General features: G+C 33.4%; 1 protein-coding gene across 7 annotated transcripts in view; it reads right to left on the reverse strand.

The window, feature by feature from the left end:
• Positions 1-14,058, reverse strand: part of MATR3 (matrin 3) — a 45,096-nt gene that overhangs the window by 8,691 nt on the left and 22,347 nt on the right. For 5 of the 7 annotated variants that reach the window (XM_049708068.1, XM_049708064.1, XM_049708066.1 and 2 more), the window contains 8 exons: positions 9,356-10,443; positions 4,326-4,387; positions 3,196-3,237; positions 2,755-2,867; positions 2,449-2,501; positions 1,894-2,019; positions 1,260-1,385; positions 902-1,069 (listed from right to left, as the gene is read on the reverse strand). In XM_049708068.1, the coding sequence (XP_049564025.1) occupies positions 902-1,069; positions 1,260-1,385; positions 1,894-2,019; positions 2,449-2,501; positions 2,755-2,867; positions 3,196-3,237; positions 4,326-4,387; positions 9,356-10,267 (1,602 nt within the window). In that variant the 5' untranslated portion in view covers positions 10,268-10,443. The remainder of the gene's footprint in view (positions 1-901; positions 1,070-1,259; positions 1,386-1,893; positions 2,020-2,448; positions 2,502-2,754; positions 2,868-3,195; positions 3,238-4,325; positions 4,388-9,355; positions 10,444-14,058) is intronic. The other 2 variants (XM_049708070.1, XM_049708069.1) reach the window with 1 other exon arrangement.

Consider the following 14,058-nt stretch of genomic DNA (forward strand, 5'->3'; position numbering starts at 1 on the left):
GTAGTTTTCTGGTGGCATCTTTAGGATTTTTTATGTAGAGTAGAAAATTGTCACATCATCTGCAAACAGTGACAGTTTTACTTCTTCTTTTCCAATTTTATTTCTTTTCCTTCTCTGATTGCTGTGGCTAGGACTTCCAAAACTATGCTGAGTGGCAAGAGTGGACATCCTTGTCTTGTTCCTGATCTTAGTGGAAATGCTTTCAGTTTTTCACCACTGAGTATGATGTTTGCTGTGGGTTTGTCATATATGGCCTTTACTATGTTGAAGAAGGTTCCCTCTATGCCCATTTTTCTGGAGAGTTTTTACCATAAATGGGTGTTGAATTTTGTCAAAAGCTTTTTCTGCATCTATTGAGATGATCATATGGTTTTTAGTCCTTAATTTGTTAATATAGTGTATCACATCGATTGATTTGCATATACTGAAGAATCCTCGTATCCCTGGGACAAATGCCGTTTGATCACGGTGTATGATTCTTTTAATATGTTGTTGGATTCTGTTCGCTAGTATTTTGTTCAGGATTTTTCTATCTGTTTTCATCAGTGATATTGGTCTGTAGTTTTCTTCTTTTGTGGTATCTTTGTCTGGTTTCGGTATCAGGGTGATAGTGAATTTGGAAGTGTTCCTCCCTCTGCAATTTTTTGAAGAGTTTAAGAAGGATCGGTGTTAGCTCTTCTCTAAATGTTTGATAGAATTCGCCTACTATGACTTTTAAACAACTACCACTTGGCTAGAAAATTTATCTATAATAAGCTAAAGAACCACTCCACCTTGGATGCCAAATTACCTCCCCACCCTTTCTTCACTACAAATGAGGATATTAAAAAAACAAAACGAAACAAAAAACTTAAAGCACTGTGAGAAATAATCTTTTTCAAAACTTCAACATGTATATTACCTGACTTTTCATCCTCATCAGTATATAATTCTTAATTTTCCCATAAGGCTCAGCAAGCTTGAGGACAGCACTGTCAGAATAGCCAGAATGAGGTAAATTGCTGAGATGTATCACACGTCCAAGCTCTTGTTTTTGATCAAACTTCTGGTCTGGCTTCCCTTCAGGTTTCTTTAATTTAATAAATGGGAAAAAAAAGGGAGGGAGGGGGAGTCAAACGTTGGTAGGTATGCCATAATTATCAGTTAATAGTTAGGATTGTCCTAGATATTAGCAACAATTTAAAATATCTGTAAGTTAGTAAATATTAAAATGATGTATCAAATGGTTGGTAATACAAATCTGGAAAAACAGATATTACCTTTATTCTTTTATACTTCTGGGATAAATGAACTCTCACTGGCTTGCCAAATACTAATGCTGGTGTGGTTGTATAATAATCCACTGCAGCCTGAGCATCTTCTGTGGTTGCCATTTCAATAAATGCCTAAAATGGCAAAAAAAATTATTTCCCCAAACCAACCAAATTCCACACTGCCCAAGTCTTTCCAAAAATATTTAGTCATTAAATAGAAAGCATTTTCAAGAATCTAAAAGCAAAACAAGAAACCCAGCATTGCTAATTTGCTATTTATTAACGATCACCTCAGATTTTATTACCATCATGATACTAAAACTATCATTTATTATGCCTACTGAATCTGAAATAATTTGGTGCCATTTGGGTAAAAGTTTGAAATGGTTTTCCAAATAATTATTCTTATATAGCCCTTATAGTAGCAGCAGTGTAATAATGACAATGTTACTGCTTAAGAATCACAATTTATAAAGTTACTAATAATCCATTAGTACTAGAATTTATTACTGATTAGTTCAACTATTGGCCCTTTGCTCTATATTACATTCCATATTGATGATTTAAGCTCTAACACAAAATTATGTAATCCCCTTAGGAAATATTTTAGTGATCAATAAATACTACACTTAACTCATACCTCATTAATTTTATTTAGAATCAGATGATTTGAAATAACTCCAAATGGTTCCACCAGCTGTAATAGTTGATATCTCAAGTTTTTCCCTCGCTGGAAATCCATGATGTGAACAACTCGGCTAGTTTCCTATCCATTAGGAAAAAATCAAGTTAGTAAACAAGTCTCTTTAGAAGCAATACGAAACAGGTTATGTATTATATTAAAACTTTTATAATCTACAGCCAACCGGAAAAAACTAAATATTTAAAATATGTCACTGGGGCAAATCTCAAAGTTCCAGAAAACAGTATCTGCACTGATATTTAAATTGACTACCTTGTACATAATTAGATAGCAAAGTTCTTAACTTTGAATCAAGGTGAGATCTCTAGACTATGGACATAGGTGAACAAAGTTTTAACTCTTATCAAAGTCATATATAAAAGCCTGATGATTTTCAAACTAAAGCAATCTTCCTAATAAAGACTATGACACAAATTCAATTAGCAAGGATTCAAGTCAAATCACATTCCCCCGAACAGCTAAAACAGTAAAAGCAAGAGCTTTATTACTGACCACTCTGCCCTTTTGCATGTGTCTTGGTCCTTGCAGGTTTCCATTTCCAGCACCTTTATAGGGAAAAAGTATATTTTTCAGTCTTGTAATAAATATACTTGCGCTACCAGGCTATTTTAATTGAAAAACAGACATTTTTCAAACACAAATGAAGGATATTACAAATATCATATGAGTACCACATGTCTTCTCATGCAATGTTATTTCTGAGTTACAGTTCTATGACACTTCTTTTGCCTAACATCACTGCATTTAATTTTTATGATAAAAGCTCTTAGGGAAAGGTAACATGAATTTTATAATCACCCAGATTTCCTCTTGGTCCAACTGCTGGTCCCCCAAGATGAAATGAGGGAGGCGGAGGTCCCAGAATTCCTGGTGCTGGGTTTGTAGATTGCTGCAACATGAATGGATCACCCCTAGTATAATGTGAAAACATAAAATACAAAGCATGATAAAGTCCATCAGAAATAACTAAGATTTACTGCTAAAACATTTGTATGCCTATGATTCCAATCTTTGGGGGCATTTATGTATGAAGTAACTAGGGAAAAATCTATAACAATAAAATAAAAATTACTACATGAGATAGTTTCTAGAAATTCTTTCACCCACAGTGACTTTTACCAAACTCTCATATTCAATAAAGAAATTAAGAAAATATTGTTTATGAAATGTTGAAAAGTTTAACCTGAATTCCTTACATTGATCTCCTTTACAAACAATAGCTTAAAAAATTTAACTTACATTGTGTGTCCTGTATCATTGTCAGGATTCCATTCTGGGTAGCTTTAAAAAGACCAGAAAATTAACTTTAAAATAAAACTGTCCTATTCACAAAGTAGCCTCGTTTGGCCTTTAAAATAGAGATTATTCATTAGTAAAGTTATACAGAGTCTAAGTGTTAGAAATATTACAGTTTAAAAACATGACATGTAGATATTTCCAAAGGAAAATTTCAGAGTTTCAAATTAATCCAAATGAAGGAGAATAAACTTGTTCTGTATTGCCTGAAAATGTAGGTAATGTATGTTGCAATTAAAATACTCCTGTATTTGGTTTTTTTTGGCCATGCCACATGGCTTGTATCCCCAACCAGAGACTGGGCCCTTGGCAGTGAAATTGTGTGTAGTCCTAACCACTGGGCCGCTAGGGAATTCCCTATATTTGTTAATTCACAAAGAGGAAAAGTGCTGCATGAGGGACTGGAAATGTGGATTATATAGGGAAACAAAGACTGACCACAGATTTTCTTTCTCCAATATTAAATACCAAGAGCAGAGCTGAGTTGTGGCACTAGACAGAAAGGACAGCCCCAACAGAGCATAGCATACGTGAAAATGGCCACTTCAGTGAACAATGGGTATCATGTGCTATTTAGGCAGGGAGATTCTTTAGGAATTCAATTTCATTCTAGCAGCTTAAACTCAGAATCAAAAGTATCTCAAAAGCAAAAAATACATCCTGAAGGGTTTTGCTTGAAAACTAACTTGTAACTTCTAGTAATTTCCCCCCTTTCCACATCATCTATATTCTTAGAGCACGTATTACTGTTACTGCAAATGCTCTTATGAACCCGTTCTATGTATCAAAGGCTATCTTTAAGTCTATTAATTCTTTCAATTTGTATAAAAGAACCAACGTTTATTAACCCTAGAAATAATATTAAACAACAAAGTACCACTACCACTGCATCTAACATCCCATATACAATTCCAGATCTAAACATTTTGTTTGTAATTGGCATTGCCTGGACAGTATCAACTATGCAATAATAACAATGTGGATATTACAAGTAAACGGTGAACTCCCCAAAGCAATCAATGGGTGTTTCTGATTCACGATAAGGATGCTTTAAAGGTATTTCAAACTCCTACATTTCAAGAAGAAGCTGGCATCGACGACTGTGACTTGCTCCATTGATATGTTGACTCCACTCCTGTAGCAAAGTAAATTAGCAGAATTAACAAAAATAAAACTAAGGTATTTTCATTTGAACCATTCAAAATCTAGGATGTTAATCTATACATAGTATCATAAGCAGAACAAACACCTGCCCATTCACTAATCACACTGAATTAATTTAAACCATTTCTCTGAATCCTTGTAGCTTGATCCTGCCCTCAAATACGCCATGCACATTCTTGGAAAAACTGGATAACTTGGTTAATATACTAACAGACCTGACAGGGAAAAGATATAGAGTTAATAAAGATCAAGAGTAGTAACTGACCTTGAGATCAGGCATATTAATTTCTGCTGTGGACGAAACTGAATTTTATTTACATATCATTAGAATTGCTTTTATAGAACTCTAAATATGATAAAAATATCCATGCTTATATCACTTTAGAAAATATATACTATAAATGTGAATAATTAGTTAAAAATAGTATCTTTAATTTCATCCAGCCTTTGAGGTATGTTGCAAGTGTACTACAGCCATAAAAAGCTAAGTTGATTCAACAGGAGTGACTTTTCTAGAAAATGCTCCCATTTATCAAAAAACTAAGCTTCCATTATATTTCCCAAAATCAGAGAAGCAAATTTTAGGAGTGTCCATTTCTAAATTTTAGGGAGGAAAACATTTTATTTCTTCAGTATTTGCTCCTGTGTGATTATTTTAAATTTGAAGGGATTAATTTTTTCCTAATTTATGCAAATAAACTTTCCTTTCGTTAAAAATTCACATGTAAATGATTAACATTTTAGGCAATATAAGAAAGAGTTAGGAAAAGTAGGCTTTGCTGCCAGACTGCCTACATTTAATTCCCAAGGTGCCACTTACTAGATGTGAATCCTTCGTATAAGTTATTTAAATTCACTGATTCAATATTCTCCTAGGATTTTGTGAAAAGTAATGAATTAATAAAGGTAACCTGTTTATCAGAACATTGCCAGGCACATAGAAAGTGCTAATAATAAAAAAATTTTAAAAAGAAAGAAAAGCAACTATTATTACATTGCTTATAAAGAAAGCTATCTTGTTTTACACTTCCCGCTTTACAAGTATTATTGTTTCACAAATCCCCACAAAATAAGGCAACTTTTCCAACACCCACACTACCTAATACATTATATTTGGAATATAAAACATGGTCAGGCAATGTTTTAAAAAGGGAGTCTCACTTAGAGCTGAACTAAAATAAGGAACCAAATTACAAGAGACACCATTCTGAAACTTTTCAAAAAGTTTTTATAAATGGGATCTAATTTTTAAAAACTAACTTACATTTTGAGAGTTTACACACATTTCTATGCCCTACTAAAATTAACTAAAACTGTGAAAGAGGTAAAATGGAACACATTCAAACAGAATGGTACTTCTAAGAACTTGGGGAACTATCTCTCAAAGCTGGATTGTCTTTTTAAAATAATGGCTAATAAGTAAGGAACTGGAAGAGATCTCTCCAGCTGGCTCTACAACCAGATATTTGGGATATAAAACATTTCTACTTGCAAAGCAACAGACCACCGACTTGTTGGAGGCCACTTTAAAAATGGCTGTAACCAAGAGGCGCCATAGGTAAAGTTCACAAAATTCAGAAGCGGGATTAAGCAAATACGCTAACTTAGAATTTTAACGAAAAATATTCAGATTTAAAATATCCTTGAGAAGTAGTGTGTTGGGAGAGGAGCAAAAGTTACCCTATTAGGCATGCTTCTAATTAATAGGAGATGGAAAGGATATCTAGTTGACCAGAAGTTATTTATATCCAATCCCCCATGATCTTTAAAGGTTCAAACTTGTGAAAGTATGGCTGGTCTTACAAAGTACTAGAAGGAAAGCCAAGATCAAAGAATCAGTTATATATCTCCCAAACCCACCCATTACTAATCTGCACTACCATACCTGATCTTTTACTGTTTGGTCTAAGGTGAGGATTAAGAGCCAAAAGGTTTTTAAAAAAACCTATACCCTTGGATTCTACATGGAGGTAACTCTCACATCAGATTAATAAAGAGTAAGGATTCACTTTTTGAATTCAGAAGTTCTGCAGGAAAAACTACATTCACCTTGATGTCACTGAGATACCTAAATTATATAAAGAAAAGATAATTTGGAGAAGCACATGTGGAATGGCAGAATAAAGAATAACTTAAGGGCTTCTAGAATACTGAAAGGAAAATATGAACTCAAGTGACAAGACAGTGAAAAGGCTGTAGTGGCCAGTTTTCTTTAAGTGAAAGGAATTTTGAGGCAAGTTTGAGGCTGTGTAGAAAAGCAACTTGATGTTCTACAATGACCTAGAAAGAAATAAAAGCAACACCATCACTGAAAGTTACTTAAAATATCAAAAATAATGATGACAAATTAGATGTTTCTCATCTAAAAGTTTCTTATTTCATAGTAAGAAGAAGTTTTGATCATGTAGGCTATTTAACGTTACTACTAAGTGAAAAGAACAGATTTTCCAAGTTATGCAGCAATACCAGAGAGCAGGATTAAATGTTAAAAATTTTTTCATTATCTACTTTCTCTAAACTCATTGATTCTACATCAGCTATAAATTAAAAAGATCCCTATTAAAAGTGAGTATTTTTTCCATAATGAAGATATCCAGAAAACATTAGCTATGTTAAGGAAACTAAAATACATTAAGAGAATCCAGGTGCTAAAACTTCTTAAAATTGGTACAATTTACAAATACCATAAATTTTGTAAACCAAACAATCAAAGGGCCTCTAAAGTAATTCTTAACTGTTTCTAAATTTGTGATAAAATACCCAAACTAGCTAGGGTACATGCATTTTTACAGGTTAAAAGTACCTCTTGCACTAGGTAAGGTGTCTTACTCTTGAATTCAAAGTTTCAAATATATTCTTTTGTCAATTTAGGTCCATTTACTATCATTATCTATTAATATAACTGTTAAGGAACTAGAAGGTAACAACATTTGGAGAGAAAAGTATAATCATACATAAAAATAGAAACTTTTTTTCTGATTAAAGTCCTTGGTTTTCTTTTGTGTTTATTTACTGAATTGTTTTCCCATGTGTAAGCAGCAAAATTAAATTACTGCTCAAAGTCAGGAAAAGGAGACTTCCAACAACAGCTTTTGATTTATGATGACTCCAGTAGCAAAGATTTTAAGTCCCTTACAATCACTTTGAGACACTGTAACTAGCTATCTTCCTTAGAGTTTAGAGAGCCTATCTGAGAATATTTCTCGTATTGCCATTTCTGCGAACAGGCAAGAAGTAACAAAATATTTTGAGTCACCAAAGTTTAATGGACCTTTTCGTTAAATCAATTCATACCAGACCTAAAACTTGAAGTTTGGTACTGAACAAAAACTAAATTCCATGATATACTTTAGTGTATCCAACAAATCTGAAAAAGGAAAACACCAACTAAATATAATTCCCTAACTTTTATGAGTTTGTGGTTCTGTCTTAAATGAAAATTAATCTATGAACGTAAATTTAGCATTTGAAGTTAATTTATTTTGACATGGATTAAAGATTAAAATATTCCTTGTATATTTAAATTATTGATGCATTAATTAAAAAGATTTTTGTATTATAAGGAATATATACATATATTTAGCCAGGAATTATTCTTAAAGATATTTTTCAAAGTACTCTGTAAATTCAAATAATGTAAGAAGTCTCTTCTCTTACTTATCTGAGACAAAAATATTGAGATCCAAACACAGAAAAGGGATTGATTGGTAATACTTTTAAAAAGATTAAAAACAAAATCTCTAATGACCTATATGATATAGTTTGCTCAAAAATCAACACTCACTTAAAAATGCATTTAAAAGGGAGAGATATGAAAAGAAAATGACCCTTCCAAATGTTAATGTGAAGAAAAAACCCTGTAACAGTAACCATCAAATCAGTTTCATGGCAGCAACATGTTCCAGTTAAGTACAGCACATCAGGAAAAATGGATGGTCAGATTACAGATCAAGCTAGTGGAGTGCTATAATGTTGACCTTAAGTCAACTGCACTGTATTTTGGGGGGGGAAAAACCAGTGCGAATGATTAGCATTGAAAACGTTGAAAGAGAAAAGACAATATATTTAAAAGGACATTTTGAAAAAGTTCCCATTTTGCCAGATGTGATAATTAAAGCAAAGGAGAATTAGATTTTTTTTTTCCTCAAATGACTATACCAGAAGTCTAAGCCTAAGTCAGAAAAAGAACATGCTTATGAGGAACACAGAGCAGGATACTGCAGTAGTTGATTTTCCCAAGTCTCTAAAGGGATAGATGCAATATGGGATAATAAAAAGTGAGTTTTGAAGTATGTTTAAGAAAGTTGTGGAAAAGGAGAAAAAAAATGATGAAAAAATTTCAGTTATAGCATGAGAGTTTGTGTTAAAGGGAAATTAAAAAAGGAAGAATGAACTAATCTAAAATATGAAATATACTGAAACAAACACCAGGGCTCTACATTAACTCTTTCCCTGTAGCCACAGATAAGGAAAAAAAGAGAATTGTTCAAGAATACATCTTTACTACATACGAATCAGTAATTAAGACAGATGGAGAGCTGATTATCTAGCATCCTGAATGGCAGAGCACATTGACTGCAAAAAAAACAAAAACAAAAAAATATATATATACTTAAAACAATTCAACAAAGCAGACAAAAAACCTGCTTAAATATACGATTAAGAAGAACATATTGATGCCAAAAACCAACAAGATAATCCCAGTGGATGACAGCTTTGTGGCCAGAAGTAATCTAGGCAGATTGTATTAATGTAAAGCCCTGGTTTAAAATGCTCAAAAACAATTACCTTCGAAATAAAGTAAGTGTTCTCAAAAGTATAAAAATTCTTGATCAACTCAATGTCACCAGACTACAGAATTAGAGTAAAAGATATAGGTAAATACAGAATAGGCACTACAACGTAAAAGAAATTAGAAGTATCTGTTGCATTAACTCACCTTATTAGAATGAACTGGCAAATCACATATAGAGCACAGATGGGGATAACCCTTCGGTAAGAGTCCATGGAAGTCTTCAATATTGCTACTTGGAGGAGCGCCCCTCTTTTTCTCAAAGAGAGATCTCTCTTGTAAGGGGCCAGGACCACGTCCCATTCTCTCATACTCACTGTCAAATTTATGATAGTTATGCGAGGTCTCACCAAAAAAAGAATCATCCCTACACCTTTCTCCATCTCTTAATCTGTCATCTTCATAATCCATTCTGTCATAATAACCAGATTCTTGAGAACGACTTCCATGGTCATAATCAAGCACTGGGTTGAGACTAGGACCACGATCATCAAAACTATCTCTTCTAAAGTGCCTTTTTTCTTCCCAATCGTCCCTAGGTACTCTGTATGGTGGCTCCCGTGTAGCAGATCTGCCATCTCTACCATAACTCAATGTAGGGCCTTCTTCAGTTCTCCTCCTTTTAAGCTGCAGAAGGATTTGGGGCAAGTTCTCAGGAGTAATCTTGTCCTCTGGATAACGACTCAGTTCATCTAAGTCTCTAGCAGACAGACCAAAGCTGGCCAAAATGTTACTGGCCTGGTCTGCATCTCCACGGTGTTGAGAAGACAAAGGGAGCGGACCTCTACTTCCAATGTTAAATATAGACTGCAAATTATGGGAAGAAGTACTAGCAGAAGACAGTGCACTATGAGCTCCTTGTTGATTCAATGAAGAACTCATTCCAAGATTCATTAAACTAGCAAGGCGTGCAGTACCCTGGTTCATCCTTCCAAGAGATGCTGGCATACTTAAAGACTGGGTAGCAGCAGCAAGAAGGCCTATTCCTGCTGCAGACAGGTCACGCCCATGACCCTGCGAGTCCCTACCGAGAGATGACTGCTGGAATGACTTGGACATTGTAGAACTATCTCTTGTCTAGTTTATAGATTAAAAAAAAATTTTTTAGAAGATGGCCAAAAAGAAAGCTCAAACTAGAAAACTAGGTTAACTTTGCTTCAAAAAATGGTAACGCCAAGAAAAAGGATCAATAAGGACTGTAGAATCTTCTTCAAGCTGAGAACCAGCAGACAACTCTGTAGAAAAATAAGCAATTTTAGTCATAAATCCCTTTAAGTAGATGCCGTTTTTTTAGAAAAAAAACTTATGCATCATGTTGATTAAAAAAAAACATTTAAGATCTCAAACTTACAAGGAATTACATAACTTAAACAGATTTCAGATGTATGCAGAGCCTGCATATAGATATTTAAAAAGTAGTCTTTCATGCTAAAGTTTAACTATTAAAGGGAATTTCATACTGAATTTAAAAACATTTCAATTGAAGGGTTAGATGTCTGAATACATCAAAATTTCAATAAAAATATAGATGGGTCTCTTCTTTTAGAAGAATAAAAATACACCCTATAGTATGATGCTTAAGTTCCAGAAGACTAAAAACAAAAAATCAAGGTCAGCAAGTCAAAGATGAATCAGTTGTATTCTGTTTTAGAAAATGAGACCTATTAACACTATCAGAAAGAACCAAGTAAAATCACAAGTAAACGAAGCTTAGGTGTCAAGTACCTAGTATAAGATCTAAGATCAAACACAACAGTTGAGACCTTTATGCAGCAAAATCAAATTGAGGTAAAGACAGATGTGAAGAAAAATAAGTGACTTCCTACAGTTTAAGGATTTCTGCACAAATTTAAGCCAAACAATTAACTGCCTTCTTACTGTCCATCCTGTATCAGGCAGTTGCTTATTTCATCTCTAACCTTAAAAGGTAAGGAGAACTAAATATGCTCAGTACAGAAATAGGAGACCTCCCAAGAAAAAACCCAGGTACAGGAAGTATAGGTGATTTAAAGAAGTGAAACTCCCCAAGGTAGTAGCCACCGACATTCACTTAATGCTCAGGGCCACAGCACCCCTAGAGCTCAAAACAGGTGAAAATGAAAATGAGATCTTGCTTACACAGATTTCTGTAAACATAGATTCTTTCACAAGAATAGCCCAATCACCTTGAAAATTTAAATTCTGAATGCGATCCTCCAAGATGTGTTTCCTCCAAGACGTGAAAATAATGAAATTATTTTCATTTTCTTTCTTATATTGTTATTTTACCTCAGAAATTGTTACATAAGAATTTGGAAAGCATTTGTGTGAGCTCATAAAGTACCAGTTAAATGATATACACAATAAATGTCCTAGATGAAACAATTTTATAATCACAATTACACACAGAGGTTGATAAGTCTTAAATTGTTTGCTACATAATTCTACTAGGAGGCATTGCTCAGTTAACTTTTATACATTTCATCACCCATACCCCTAAGTACTGTTAGTTTGAAATATTAAACTTTATTAATGTAAAAACCAGGCAATATTCAATAGTTACAAGTCTATTATGGGACCAATTCCACCAATGACAGATTAAAGTAAGGAAACACTGGATGAAAACAGTGGTAGAAGAAGTATAAAAAAAAGTTGCAGGCAAGACTTTAGATTTTACAAAAAGATGTAACAAAGTTAAAAAGACACAGAAATGCTATCAGAGGTGACTGGAAGTACAGAAGATGTTTTTGCACACCAAGGAAGACGAATTTGAGAAGACACTAAAGAAACTAGTTCTAGATGAGATCCATTATGTAAACTACTTAGGCCTTAAGATTAATAAAGACAAGACTAAGTGTACATCATTGGATGAAGGTTTCTTTGATATGACTTTTAAATGCCATACAGAATGCCGGTTGAAATACTGTGTAAACATTGGTAGGACCCTCTAAGTTTTCATGTATACTTTGTTTAAAAAAAAAAAAAAATCAATACCATTAAGAGGGTTTTTCAAAATCAAAAATTCAATGTATAGAGGTTACTATTAATTGCAGCTTTGCCCTTCATTTGAGAGCCAAAGCTTTCTATTATTGAAAAGCCAGTCTTTTGAAAGAACTATTCTTTCCCTTAGGGAAATTATACTGTGGCATTATGATCGTATGTAAATATTTTAATTGATCATATTTTAAGGGAAATAAATGATTGTTGCATTACAGAATTATTTTTCTTTGTAGCATATATGAAAATGGTGGATCTGCAAAAAGGAAAGGTTAAGAGAAGTAAAGGTAAAAGGTGATAACCTTAAGACAAACAGAAAATGGATGTCAGAAAAACTAAGAAAAAGGGCAAGACAAACTATGTAAATCCCATGACAACTTGTAATTCTTAAGAATAACAATAGTTTTGTGACTCAGAGTTTCAACTTAAAATGCTCAGCTTCAACTTAAAATGCAGTCCCACACAAAGACATGAGAGTAGCATTACTGAAAAAGAACTTAAGTCAGACTTTTGATTGAAACAAAGTTCTTAAAAATCTTTTATTAGAACAAAGAAATTAAGAGAAATCAGACAAGACAGCACTGGTGCAAGAACATTTACAAAAAGTTCCTTTAGATCTTCGGTCAACGGTGAACATAAGACGAACAAGTCACTTTAAAAGGCTCCTTTAAGCAAGACCTACTGCCTATGAAAGTTAGCACAATACAGAGAGGTTTACTAAGTTACCAAGATTTTTAAAAAAGATTAGCTTCTTTTACTGTATTTTTCCCCCATCATTATAAAGTTGCCTTTTCATAGAGATTAATAAAGCTTGAAAATAATTCCTTTGAGATAACTAACCTACAATGTAATATCAAAATCCTATTTACCCATTTAAATTCTTTATACAATAAATTCTAAATGCCCATTAATGCAGAATCTTTCACTTCCAAAAGAGAAAGTACCTCCACCCCACCCCCAACCAGGAAACATCAGAAAAAGAACGACTAATTAGGCTTGCTTTACAAATGCCATTTAACTACAATCTGATATTCAAATTCTCAATGAACAGATTTAAAGCTCATTTTAATATACAATTCTAAATTATTAACCTGGAACTTAAACCTAGTTCATGATATAAGTGCTACTAAAGATGTTAGCTTCACCTTCAACAGATGAACAAGTATCTGTATATATGGTTAAGAAATAAGCTTCAGTTAATAATATTCAACCTCCACATTCCATGAATACTATCTGATACTCTTTATTGGATTTATTTTCTTCAACAATTAAAAGAAATGGAAAACTAAAATATTTCAGAAAACAAATGAAAGCTTAACACATCCAGAAAGTTCATGGAGAAAACAAAGTTGTTTCATATTTCGATTTCCTATGTAAAATAAAGATTACCTATTAGTCTTATTACATATTCATTCTTTCAAAGGGTTAGCAGGAAGTGAAATGACCATAAGCAGACTTTAGTTCTTTAGAAGACATTATAGGAAAAATCTTCAGCTTCTAAATTTAAAAATGCTGCGTTTTAAAGGTATCTAATACCATCATATAGATCTTTATGTTTTCAATTGTGTGAAATAATCACTTCTTAAAAACAATTTTTTTTTTTTTTTTTTTTTGCGGTACGCGGGCCTCTCACTGTTGTGGCCTCTCCCGTTGCGCAGCACAGGCTCCGGACGCGCAGGCTCAGCGGCCATGGCTCACGGGCCCTGCATCGGCAGGCGGACTCGCAACCACTGCGCCACCAGGGAAGCCCCAAAACAACTAATTTTAAGATGGTATAATCATAAAGGCTTGTAGAGATGTTCAGGAAAGAAATATCCACTTACAATAACCCTTTAATCTCACATAAAAATTTAAGACACAACAGCCAAAAAACA

This window comes from Orcinus orca, chromosome 3, assembly GCF_937001465.1.
Source record: "Orcinus orca chromosome 3, mOrcOrc1.1, whole genome shotgun sequence".
NCBI classification, from domain to species: Eukaryota; Metazoa; Chordata; class Mammalia; order Artiodactyla; family Delphinidae; genus Orcinus; species Orcinus orca.